The sequence below is a fragment of the Lampetra fluviatilis genome, chromosome 67 (assembly GCF_964198595.1).
Source record: "Lampetra fluviatilis chromosome 67, kcLamFluv1.1, whole genome shotgun sequence".
Lineage (NCBI taxonomy): Eukaryota > Metazoa > Chordata > Hyperoartia > Petromyzontiformes > Petromyzontidae > Lampetra > Lampetra fluviatilis.
In genome coordinates this window covers 321351-337183 of record NC_136341.1, presented here as the reverse complement: position 1 = coordinate 337183, position 15833 = coordinate 321351, and the positions used below count along the sequence as shown (strand labels likewise).

The window sequence follows — 15833 nt, the reverse complement described above, 5'->3', positions numbered from 1 at the left end:
GTCGCGCTCTCTACACACACAAAGTGCTTGCCACAAGTGAGCCACAATGCCTTGCTGCTGATCTCGTAGAGGAGCGTAAAGCATCACGCCACAAACTCCGCTCATCCTCACAGCGGCTTCTGGGTAACCATCATGCGGCACTTGCAGATGCCCTTCTGCGGCCGTCTGGAACGCTCTTCCTAACAATGTTAGGAAGTCACTGGGAGCTATAATGCACTTTGACATCATCATCTAGATTGACAAAACTCATTTCTTTAGAACTGCTGCTTGTTTAGTTTGTTGTCCTTCCCCCCCGTGCCTCCGATTAGCACGGTTGGCTACGTACGGTGAGAAAAAAGTTCAACAAACACACGTACTCACATAGTCACTCACCCACTCACATAGTCACTCACCCACTCACATAGCCACTCACCCACTCACATAGTCACTCACCCACTCACATAGTCACTCACCCACTCACATAGCCACTCACCCACTCACATAGTCACTCACCCACTCACATAGCCACTCACCCACTCACATAGTCACTCACCCACTCACATAGCCACTCACCCACTCACATAGTCACTCACCCACTCACATAGTCACTCACCCACTCACATAGTCACTCACCCACTCACACAGCCACTCACCCACTCACATAGTCACTCACCCACTCACATAGTCACTCACCCACTCACACAGCCACTCACCCACTCACATAGTCACTCACCCACTCACATAGTCACTCACCCACTCACATAGCCACTCACCCACTCACATAGTCACTCACCCACTCACACAGCCACTCACCCACTCACATAGTCACTCACCCACTCACATAGCCACTCACCCACTCACATAGTCACTCACCCACTCACATAGCCACTCACCCACTCACATAGTCACTCACCCACTCACATAGTCACTCACCCACTCACACAGCCACTCACCCACTCACATAGCCACTCGCCTACTCACATAGTCACTCACCCACTCACATAGCCACTCACCCACTCACATAGCCACTCGCCCACTCACATAGTCACTCACCCACTCACATAGCCACTCGCCCACTCACACAGTCACTGACCCACTCACACAGCCACTCACACACTCACATAGCCACTCACCCACTCACATAGTCACTCACCCACTCACATAGCCACTCACCCACTCACATAGCCACTCTCCCACTCACATAGTCACTCACCCACTCACATAGCCACTCGCCCACTCACACAGTCACTGACCCACTCACACAGCCACTCACACACTCACATAGCCACTCGCCCACTCACACAGTCACTCACCCACTCACATAGCCACTCACCCACTCACATAGTCACTCACCCACTTACATAGCCACTCACCCACTCACATAGTCACTCACCCACTCACATAGTCACTCACCCACTCACATAGCCACTCACCCACTCACATAGTCACTCACCCACTCACACAGCCACTCACCCTCTCACACAGCTGTAGTAAGTATTCAGGAGGCTTTGACGACGGGGTCGGAGGCACACTTATTTATTAACACCAACTTGTGTACAGTAACGGGTACACACAGTACTCAAGGGGTTATCGTCCCCTTTACTCGGCTAACAGGGAGACACAACATCTAACCCCGCTAACCTAAGCCCAAGTCCTCCACTACGGAGCTAGGGGAGGCTACCTATCCCAGCCCTGGTCAAGCTGGGATCCCGGCACCCTGAGTCTCCAGACCGGCTCTTATAAGAACGTCAGTCTGGGCTCTCGGGGCCTATGCTAGCTGGTCTTCAGTCTTCGCTGGTTAAAGCTGATACTCCGACCCCGAGCACTCCGGCTCACCACCTTTTATAGTACTCGGCCCCCGGGAGGGGCCCGTGGGGGATGCAGGTGCGGACGTCGGTGTGAGCACCTCCTCTGTGTACGGCCCTAACCACGCCCCTTGTGTTTGTTAGCCATCCGCGCCCATACACAATTACACCTCTACACAGCCACTCACCCACTCACATAGCCACTCACCCACTCACATAGTCACTCACCCACTCACATAGTCACTCACCCACTCACATAGTCACTCACCCACTTACATAGCCACTCACCCACTCACATAGTCACTCACCCACTCACACAGCTACTCACCCTCTCACACAGCCACTCACCCACTCACATAGCCACTCACCCACTCACATAGTCACTCACCCACTCACATAGTCACTCACCCACTCACATAGCCACTCACCCACTCACATAGTCACTCACCCACTCACACAGCCACTCACCCACTCACATAGCCACTCACACACTCACACAGCCACTCACCCACTCACACAGTCACTCACTCACTCACTCAAATAGCCCCTCACCCACTCACACAGTCACTCACCCACTCACACAGTCACTCACCCACTCACCCACTCACATAGTCACTCACCCACTCACATAGCCACTCACCCACTCACATAGCCACTCGCCCACTCACATAGTCACTCACCCACTCACATAGCCACTCACCCACTCACATAGCCACTCGCCCACTCACATAGTCACTCACCCACTCACATAGCCACTCACCCACTCACATAGCCACTCGCCCACTCACATAGTCACTCACCCACTCACATAGCCACTCACCCACTCACATAGCCACTCGCCCACTCACATAGTCACTCACCCACTCACATAGTCACTCACCCACTCACATAGCCACTCACCCACTCACATAGCCACTCGCCCACTCACACAGCCACTCACCCACTCACATAGCCACTCGCCCACTCACATAGTCACTCACCCACTCACATAGTCACTCACCCACTCACATATTCACTCACCCACTCACATAGTCACTCACCCACTCACATAGCCACTCACCCACTCACATAGTCACTCACCCACTCACATAGTCACTCACCCACTCACATAGCCACTCACCCACTCACATAGTCACTCACCCACTCACACAGCCACTCACCCACTCACACAGCCACTCACCCACTCACATAGCCACTCACCCACTCACATAGTCACTCACCCACTCACACAGCCACTCACCCACTCACATAGCCACTCACACACTCACATAGCCACTCACCCACTCACACAGCCACTCACCCACTCACATAGCCACTCACCCACTCACACAGCCACTCACCCACTCACATAGCCACTTACCCACTCACACAGCCACTCACCCACTCACACAGTCACTCACTCACTCAAATAGCCCCTCACCCACTCAGTCACTCACCCACTCACACAGTCACTCACCCACTCACCCACTCACATAGTCACTCACCCACTCACACAGCCACTCACCATCTCCGATGAGCATGGTTGGCTACGTACGGTGCGAAAGAAGTTCAACGTACATCGGGTCAAGCTCAACGGCAACCACAGGGCAATGGCAACCAGCGGCAGAGAGCGCCCGAGAAGGAGACGGAGTGACGGGAGTGGGGAGGAATGACTCGGAGCTCCGAGAGTCTCGGTCACCTTCTCACCTTCTCCTCCTTGCTCTTGACGCGTTTCTTCAGGAATCCACTCTCTCCTCCTCCTCCTCCTGCTTCTTCATCATCTCCACCTCCACCAGCGGCGGCGTCGTCGTCGTCGTCGTGGTCGTCGTCGCTGTCATCTATGAACTTTTTGAAGCTGTTGAAAGAGGAAGGGGCGGCGGTAGTTTTGGCTACGGCCACCAGCAGAGACCGAAACAGCACCAAGCCTCCTTGCGGTCGCAAACGCCTGGGCACGGCTTCATCGGCCTGCGGTCCACTCTCAATCACAGGCACTCCTCGACTTATGAACAAATCGACTTACGAACAGAGACACCTGGAACCTACCTCGCTCGTAAGTAGAGGAGTCCCTGTTTTATTATTATTATTATTTACGGCTGAATTGATATCTATGGATAACTTTCTTGGCATTATCCAAAATGATGAAAAATGAGATTAGGTTTTAACCCCCTTTCATAACCTCTGCATGTACCCGAATCGTTTTGTGAATAAAATACTTTTGGGGAAAATAAGAATAGATTTCACCCTTTCTGCCAATATAACAGGAGTTGTTTTAACACCAAAATCGATATCTTCATCAAGTGAGCATTAACCACACGTACTGTAAGTGAACATGCAAACAAGCATGCTCTGATAAGTTATGCCTTGCTCTATATAAGAACGGGAGACAGAGCAGAGCCTCACCATTCTGGCGAATTGCCCGATGATGCTGGATGCAATTACCAGCGAAACGTCGTGCTACTCAAATTGTAAATGTTGTGGCTTCACGCTTCAACACACCGGACTGGGGCTAAAGCAGTGAACTATTTGTCTTTTGTCAACGTGACACTTTTTTACTGATTGGCCGTGTCGGGTGTTGGAGGGTTACGACACATTTATAAATAACGCGATCTAAGCCCAAAAACGTTTATTATGAATAATATTGGTCGCGAAAGCCTCACACGTGTTAAATTGCCTTTCAAACTGATTGGCCTACACCAGACAGCCTTCTGTACTGGACTAGTGTCTCACTACCAGTGCCAGAACACGTCCAGTTCGGGTCGGGCAGCGACACTCCGACTGATGCTCCTGCTGTTGTGGAGTGACTCATGCAGCCAGATACGGCTGCACAGTTTGGTGGTACATGTTGTTTATGTCGTTTATGGCTAAATTTCAATCACAGTTCCTATGATCACTGTTACATTGTTTTTATGGCTATATTTTGGTGATTTCGAAAACTTTTGGTTTAGCCATATTTGTTTGTTGTAGTACAGAGTTAGCCTGATAACTTTAATCTAAATTGTCTTATGGTTGTTATTGTTTGACTTGCATCCCACTGGGATTTTTGCACGCAGCGTTGATGTGCGGTGCTTTTCTCGAAGACTTTTGCTGTTTGTTTCCTGGATTTTTCTGTTTGCGCTTAGTAACTTGAAGATGTTTCTTGTTCGTGTTTTTGTTTGTTGTGGTTGCACCCGAGTCAAGAGCCGAATGGCTCACAGGGCTATACCTAAATATTGAAACTGAAAAAACTGAAATGGGATATCTTTTTGGCAGTATCAAGGCATGAAAAATACGAATAGGTTGCAAAAGGTTGCTGTTTGAACATCTTAACACCTGTTTTAATTGCCAGAAAGGGTAAAACCTATTCCTATCTGACATACTTTGATGCTGGCAACAATCTCCCATGGTAATAACGATGTATTTACTACGCGTGTTTTTTTTTGCACGCGTTTTTCCACGCGTGTTTATTCGCGTGAGAACCCCGACTCTCCGACACTCCGATGTGCTGAACTAGAAACGCGTCGGCACGCCGTTGTATTCGCGTGACAGACATGGCTCATTGCCTGTGTCGGTGGTGGCGGGTTTAACGAGAGTCTGTGGGGGGGGGGGGGTAGCGGGGGAGGAGGCTCACCTGGCTTTCAGCTGCTTCTGTTCCTCGATGTAGGTGGGCGAGGCGCTTCTCTGTGCACGCGCACACAGGGACAGCACACACGCGCACACACGGACAGCACACACACGGACACGGACAGCACACACACACACGGACAGCACACACACACACGGACAGCACACACACACGGACACGGACAGCACACACACACACGGACAGCACACACACACACACACGGACAGCACACACACACACACACACGGACAGCACACACACACACACACGGACAGCACACACACACACACACACGGACAGCACACACACACGGACACGGACAGCACACCGCCCACACAGCCACGTGTCAAGACTGCTGGGGAAGTGCTGTCAGCGAGTAGCAACGACGTGGGGGGTGGGTGGGCAGAGCCAGGACGAGTGACACGGCCATCGTGAACACAGTGACACGGCCATCGTGAACAGTGACACGGCCATGATGAACACAATGACACGACCATCGTGAACACAATGACACGACCATCGTGAACAGTGACACGGACATCATGAACACAGTGACACGGCCATCGTGAACACAGTGACACGGCCATCGTGAACACAGTTACACGGCCGGCCATCGTGAACACAATGACACGACCATGATGAACACAATGACACGGCCATCGTGAACACAGTGACACGGCCATCGTGAACACAATGACACGGCCATCATGAACACAGTGACACGGCCATCGTGAACACAATGACATGGCCATCATGAACACAGTGACACGGCCATCGTGAACACAATGACATGGCCATCATGAACACAGTGACACGGCCATCGTGAACACAATGACACGGCCATCGTGAACACAGTGACACGGCCATCGTGAACACAGTGACACGGCCATCGTGAACACAGTGACACGGTCATCGTGAACACAGTGACACGGCCATCGTGAACACAGTGACACGGCCATCGTGAACACAGTGACACGGCCATCGTGAACACAGTGACACGGCCATCGTGAACACAGTGACACGGCCATCGTGAACACAATGACACGGCCATCGTGAACACAATGACATGGCCATCGTGAACACAGTGACACGACCATGATGAACACAGTGACACGGCCATCGTGAACACAGTGACACGGCCATCGTGAACACAATGACACGACCATGATGAACACAATGACACGGCCATCGTAAACACAATGACACGGCCATCGTGAACACAGTGACATGGCCATCGTGAACACAATGACACGACCATGATGAACACAATGACACGACCATCGTGAACACAATGACACGACCATGATGAACACAGTGACACGACCATCGTGAACACAATGACACGACCATGATGAACACAGTGACACGGCCATCGTGAACACAGTGACACGGCCATCGTGAACACAATGACACGACCATGATGAACACAGTGACACGGCCATCGTGAACACAGTGACACGGCCATCGTGAACACAGTGACACGACCATGATGAACACAACGACACGGCCATCGTGAACACAATGACACGACCATCATGAACACAGTGACACGGCCATCGTGAACACAATGAAACGACCATCATGAACACAGTGACACGGCCATCGTGAACACAGTGACATGGCCATCGTGAACACAATGACACGGCCATCATGAACACAATGACACGGCCATCGTGAACACAGTGACACGACCATCATGAACACAGTGACACGGCCATCGTGAACACAGTGACATGGCCATCGTGAACACAGTGACACGGCCATCGTGAACACAATGACATGGCCATCATGAACACAGTGACACGGCCATCGTGAACACAATGACACGGCCATCGTGAACACAGTGACACGGCCATCGTGAACACAGTGACACGGCCATCATGAACACAGTGACACGGCCATCGTGAACACAGTGACACGGCCATCATGAACACAGTGACACGACCATCGTGAACACAGTGACACGGCCATCGTGAACACAGTGACACGACCATCGTGAACACAGTGACACGGCCATCATGAACACAGTGACACGACCATCGTGAACACAGTGACACGGCCATCATGAACACAATGACACGGCCATCGTGAACACAGTGACATGGCCATCGTGAACACAATGACACGACCATGATGAACACAATGACACGACCATCGTGAACACAATGACGCGACCATGATGAACACAGTGACACGGCCATCGTGAACACAGTGACACGGCCATCGTGAACACAATGACACGACCATGATGAACACAGTGACACGGCCATCGTGAACACAGTGACATGGCCATCGTGAACACAATGACACGGCCATCGTGAACACAGTGACACGGCCATCGTGAACACAATGACACGACCATGATGAACACAACGACACGGCCATCGTGAACACAATGACACGGCCATCGTGAACACAGTGACACGGCCATCGTGAACACAGTGACACGGCCATCATGAACACAGTGACACGGCCATCGTGAACACAATGACATGGCCATCATGAACACAGTGACACGGCCATCGTGAACACAATGACATGGCCATCATGAACACAGTGACACGGCCATCGTGAACACAATGACACGGCCATCGTGAACACAGTGACACGGCCATCGTGAACACAATGACACGGCCATCATGAACACAGTGACACGGCCATCGTGAACACAATGACATGGCCATCATGAACACAGTGACACGGCCATCGTGAACACAATGACATGGCCATCATGAACACAGTGACACGGCCATCGTGAACACAATGACACGGCCATCGTGAACACAGTGACACGGCCATCGTGAACACAGTGACACGGCCATCGTGAACACAGTGACACGGTCATCGTGAACACAGTGACACGGCCATCGTGAACACAGTGACACGGCCATCGTGAACACAGTGACACGGCCATCGTGAACACAGTGACACGGCCATCGTGAACACAGTGACACGGCCATCGTGAACACAATGACACGGCCATCGTGAACACAATGACATGGCCATCGTGAACACAGTGACACGACCATGATGAACACAGTGACACGGCCATCGTGAACACAGTGACACGGCCATCGTGAACACAATGACACGACCATGATGAACACAATGACACGGCCATCGTAAACACAATGACACGGCCATCGTGAACACAGTGACATGGCCATCGTGAACACAATGACACGACCATGATGAACACAATGACACGACCATCGTGAACACAATGACACGACCATGATGAACACAGTGACACGACCATCGTGAACACAATGACACGACCATGATGAACACAGTGACACGGCCATCGTGAACACAGTGACACGGCCATCGTGAACACAATGACACGACCATGATGAACACAGTGACACGGCCATCGTGAACACAGTGACACGGCCATCGTGAACACAGTGACACGACCATGATGAACACAACGACACGGCCATCGTGAACACAATGACACGACCATCATGAACACAGTGACACGGCCATCGTGAACACAATGAAACGACCATCATGAACACAGTGACACGGCCATCGTGAACACAGTGACATGGCCATCGTGAACACAATGACACGGCCATCGTGAACACAATGACACGGCCATCGTGAACACAGTGACACGACCATCATGAACACAGTGACACGGCCATCGTGAACACAGTGACATGGCCATCGTGAACACAGTGACACGGCCATCGTGAACACAATGACATGGCCATCATGAACACAGTGACACGGCCATCGTGAACACAATGACACGGCCATCGTGAACACAGTGACACGGCCATCGTGAACACAGTGACACGGCCATCATGAACACAGTGACACGGCCATCGTGAACACAGTGACACGGCCATCATGAACACAGTGACACGACCATCGTGAACACAGTGACACGGCCATCGTGAACACAGTGACACGACCATCGTGAACACAGTGACACGGCCATCATGAACACAGTGACACGACCATCGTGAACACAGTGACACGGCCATCATGAACACAATGACACGGCCATCGTGAACACAGTGACATGGCCATCGTGAACACAATGACACGACCATGATGAACACAATGACACGACCATCGTGAACACAATGACGCGACCATGATGAACACAGTGACACGGCCATCGTGAACACAGTGACACGGCCATCGTGAACACAATGACACGACCATGATGAACACAGTGACACGGCCATCGTGAACACAGTGACATGGCCATCGTGAACACAATGACACGGCCATCGTGAACACAGTGACACGGCCATCGTGAACACAATGACACGACCATGATGAACACAACGACACGGCCATCGTGAACACAATGACACGGCCATCGTGAACACAGTGACACGGCCATCGTGAACACAGTGACACGGCCATCATGAACAGTGACACGGCCATCGTGAACACAATGACACGGCCATCGTGAACACAGTGACACAGCCATCGTGAACACAGTGACACGGCCATCATGAACACAGTGACACGGCCATCGTGAACACAATGACACGGCCATCGTGAACACAATGACACGGCCATCGTGAACACAATGACACGGCCATCGTGAACACAATGACACGGCCATCATGAACACAGTGACACGGCCATCGTGAACACAATGACACGGCCATCATGAACACAGTGACACGGCCATCGTGAACACAATGACACGGCCATTATGAACACAGTGACAAGGCCATCGTGAACACAATGACATGGCCATCATGAACACAGTGACACGGCCATCGTGAACACAATGACACGGCCATCGTGAACACAGTGACACGGCCATCGTGAACACAGTGACACGGCCATCGTGAACACAGTGACACGGCCATCGTGAACACAGTGACACGGCCATCGTGAACACAGTGACACGGCCATCGTGAACACAGTGACACGGCCATCGTGAACACAGTGACACGGCCATCGTGAACACAGTGACACGGCCATCGTGAACACAGTGACACGGCCATCGTGAACACAATGACATGGCCATCGTGAACACAGTGACACGACCATGATGAACACAGCCATCGTGAACACAGTGACACGGCCATCGTGAACACAATGACACGACCATGATGAACACAATGACACGGCCATCGTGAACACAATGACACGGCCATCGTGAACACAGTGACATGGCCATCGTGAACACAATGACACGACCATGATGAACACAGTGACACGGCCATCGTGAACACAATGACACGACCATGATGAACACAATGACACGGCCATCGTGAACACAATGACACGGCCATCGTGAACACAATGACACGACCATCGTGAACACAATGACGCGACCATGATGAACACAGTGACATGGCCATCGTGAACACAGTGACACGGCCATCGTGAACACAATGACACGACCATGATGAACAGTGACACCGCCATCGTGAACACAGTGACATGGCCATCGTGAACACAATGACACGGCCATCGTGAACACAATGACACGGCCATCGTGAACACAGTGACACGACCATCGTGAACAGTGACACGGCCATCATGAACACAGTGACACGGCCATCGTGAACACAATGACACGGCCATGATGAACACAATGACACGGCCATGATGAACACAATGACACGACCATCGTGAACACAATGAAACGACCATGATGAACACAATGACACGGCCATCGTGAACACAATGACACGGCCATCGTGAACACAGTGACATGGCCATCGTGAACACAATGACACGACCATGATGAACACAATGACACGACCATCGTGAACACAATGACACGACCATGATGAACACAGTGACACGGCCATCATGAACACAGTGACACGGCCATTGTGAACACAATGACATGGCCATCGTGAACACAGTGACACGGCCATCGTGAACACAGTGACACGGCCATCATGAACACAGTGACACGGCCATCATGAACACAATGACACGGCCATCGTGAACACAGTGACACGGCCATCGTGAACACAATGACACGACCATGATGAACACAGTGACACGGCCATCGTGAACACAGTGACATGCCATCGTGAACACAATGACACGGCCATCGTGAACACAATGACACGACCATCGTGAACACAGTGACACGACCATCGTGAACACAGTGACACGGCCATCATGAACACAGTGACACGGCCATCGTGAACACAATGACACGGCCATGATGAACACAATGACACGGCCATGATGAACACAATGACACGACCATCGTGAACACAATGACACGACCATGATGAACACAATGACACGGCCATCGTGAACACAATGACACGGCCATCGTGAACACAATGACACGGCCATGATGAACACAATGACACGGCCATGATGAACACAATGACACGACCATCGTGAACACAATGACACGACCATGATGAACACAATGACACGGCCATCGTGAACACAATGACACGGCCATCGTGAACACAGTGACATGGCCATCGTGAACACAATGACACGACCATGATGAACACAATGACACGACCATCGTGAACACAATGACACGACCATGATGAACACAGTGACACGGCCATCATGAACACAGTGACACGGCCATTGTGAACACAATGACATGGCCATCGTGAACACAGTGACACGGCCATCGTGAACACAGTGACACGGCCATCGTGAACACAGTGACACGGCCATCATGAACACAGTGACACGGCCATCATGAACACAGTGACACGGCCATCATGAACACAATGACACGGCCATCGTGAACACAGTGACACGGCCATCGTGAACACAATGACACGACCATGATGAACACAGTGACACGGCCATCGTGAACACAGTGACATGCCATCGTGAACACAATGACACGGCCATCGTGAACACAATGACACGACCATCGTGAACACAGTGACACGACCATCGTGAACACAGTGACACGGCCATCATGAACACAGTGACACGGCCATCGTGAACACAATGACACGGCCATGATGAACACAATGACACGGCCATGATGAACACAATGACACGACCATCGTGAACACAATGACACGACCATGATGAACACAATGACACGGCCATCGTGAACACAATGACACGGCCATCGTGAACACAGTGACACGACCATCGTGAACACAATGACACGACCATGATGAACACAGTGACACGGCCATCATGAACACAGTGACACTGCCATTGTGAACACAATGACATGGCCATCGTGAACACAGTGACACGGCCATCGTGAACACAGTGACACGGCCATCGTGAACACAATGACACGACCATCGTGAACACAATGACACGACCATGATGAACACAGTGACACGGCCATCATGAACACAGTGACACTGCCATTGTGAACACAATGACATGGCCATCGTGAACACAGTGACACGGCCATCGTGAACACAGTGACACGGCCATCATGAACACAGTGACACGGCCATCATGAACACAGTGACATGGCCATCGTGAACACAATGACATGGCCATCATGAACACAGTGACACGGCCATCTTGAACACAATGACACGACCATGACGAACACAGTGACACGGCCATCGTGAACACAGTGACATGGCCATCGTGAACACAATGACACGGCCATCGTGAACACAGTGACACGCCATCGTGAACACAGTGACACGACCATCGTGAACACAGTGACACGGCCATCATGAACACAGTGACACGGCCATTGTGAACACAATGACACAGCCATGATGAACACAATGACACGACCATCGTGAAAACAGTGACACGGCCATGATGAACATAGTGACACGGCCATCGTGAACACAGTGACACGGCCATCATGAACACAGTGACACGGCCATCGTGAACACAATGACACGACCATGATGAACACAGTGACACGGCCATCATGAACACAGTGACACGGCCATTGTGAACACAATGACATGGCCATCGTGAACACAGTGACACGGCCATCGTGAACACAGTGACGCGGCCATCGTGAACACAGTGACACGGCCATCATGAACACAGTGACATGGCCATCGTGAACACAGTGACATGGCCATCGTGAACACAATGACATGGCCATCGTGAACACAGTGACACGGCCATCATGAACACAGTGACACGGCCATCATGAACACAGTGACATGGCCATCGTGAACACAATGACATGGCCATCGTGAACACAGTGACACGGCCATCGTGAACACAATGACACGACCATCGTGAACACAATGACATGGCCATCGTGAACACAATGACACGGCCATCGTGAACACAATGACACGGCCATCGTGAACACAGTGACACGGCCATCGTGAACACAATGACACGGCCATCGTGAACACAGTGACATGGCCATCGTGAACACAATGACACGACCATGATGAACACAATGACACGACCATCGTGAACACAATGACACGACCATGATGAACACAGTGACACGGCCATCATGAACACAGTGACACTGCCATTGTGAACACAATGACATGGCCATCGTGAACACAGTGACACGGCCATCATGAACACAGTGACACGGCCATCATGAACACAGTGACATGGCCATCGTGAACACAATGACATGGCCATCATGAACACAGTGACACGGCCATCTTGAACACAATGACACGACCATGATGAACACAGTGACACGGCCAACGTGAACACAGTGACATGGCCATCGTGAACACAATGACACGGCCATCGTGAACACAGTGACACGCCATCGTGAACACAGTGACACGACCATCGTGAACACAGTGACACGGCCATCATGAACACAGTGACACGGCCATTGTGAACACAATGACACGGCCATGATGAACACAATGACACGACCATCGTGAAAACAGTGACACGGCCATGATGAACATAGTGACACGGCCATCGTGAACACAGTGACACGGCCATGATGAACACTATGACACGGCCATCGTGAACACAATGACACGGCCATCGTGAACACAGTGACACGGCCATCGTGAACACAATGACACGGCCATCGTGAACACAGTGACACGGCCATGATGAACACAATGACACGGCCATGATGAACACAATGACACGACCATCGTGAACACAGTGACACGGCCATAATGAACATAGTGACACGGCCATCGTGAACACAGTGACACGGCCATCATGAACATAGTGACACGGCCATCGTGAACACAGTGACACGGCCATCGTGAACACAGTGACACGGCCATGATGAACACAATGACACGACCATTGTGAACAGTGACACGGCCATGATGAACACAATGACACGGCCATCGTGAACACAGTGACACGGCCATGATGAACACAATGACACGACCATGATGAACACAATGACACGGCCATGATGAACAGTGACACGGCCATGATGAACACAATGACACGACCATGATGAACACAATGACACGGCCATGATGAACACAATGACACGGCCATCGTGAACACAGTGACACGGCCATAATGAACACAATGACACGACCATGATGAACACAGTGACACGGCCATCTTGAACACAGTGACACGACCATGATGAACACAATGACACGGCCATCGTGAACACAGTGACACGGCCATGATGAACACAATGACACGACCATGATGAACACAGTGACACGGCCATCGTGAACACAGTGACACGGCCATGATGAACACAATGACACGGCCATGATGAACACAATGACACGGCCATCGTGAACACAATGACACGACCATGATGAACACAGTGACACGGCCATGATGAACACAGTGACACGGCCATCGTGAACACAGTGACACGGCCATGATGAACACAATGACACGGCCATGATGAACACAGTGACATGGCCATCGTGAACACACTGACACGACCATGATGAACACAATGACACGGCCATCGTAAACACAGTGACACGACCATGATGAACACGATGACACGGCCATGATGAACACAGTGACACGGCCATCGTGAACACAATGACACGACCATGATGAATACAATGACACGACCATGATGAACACAATGACACGGCCATGATGAACACAGTGACACGGCCATCGTGAACACAATGACACGGCCATCGTGAACACAATGACATGGCCATCGTGAACACAATGACACGGCCATCGTGAACACAGTGACACGGCCATGATGAACACAATGACACGGCCATCGTGAACACAATGACACGGCCATCGTGAACACAATGACATGGCCATCGTGAACACAATGACACGGCCATCGTGAACACAATGACACGACCATCGTGAACACAGTGACACGGCCATGATGAACACAATGACACGGCCATCGTGAACAGTGACACGGCCATGATGAACACAATGACACGACCATGATGAACACAGTGACACGGCCATCGTGAACACAATGACACGGCCATCGTGAACACAATGAAATGGCCATCGTGAACACAGTGACACGGCCATGATGAACACAATGACACGGCCATCGTGAACACAATGACACGACCATCGTGAACACAATGACACGGCCATCGTGAACACAATGACACGGCCATCGTGAACACAAT

The 15833-nt window shown here is 51.3% G+C and overlaps 1 protein-coding gene across 1 annotated transcript in view; it reads right to left on the bottom strand.

Moving 5' to 3' along the window:
- KRI1 (KRI1 homolog) overlaps positions 1 to 15833 on the bottom strand; it is a 96518-nt gene that overhangs the window by 72152 nt on the left and 8533 nt on the right. Inside the window, exons 6-7 of the mRNA XM_078882768.1 lie at positions 5371 to 5420; positions 3471 to 3618 (exon numbers count right to left, since the gene is read on the bottom strand). Coding sequence (XP_078738894.1) covers positions 3471 to 3618; positions 5371 to 5420 — 198 coding nt within the window. The remainder of the gene's footprint in view (positions 1 to 3470; positions 3619 to 5370; positions 5421 to 15833) is intronic.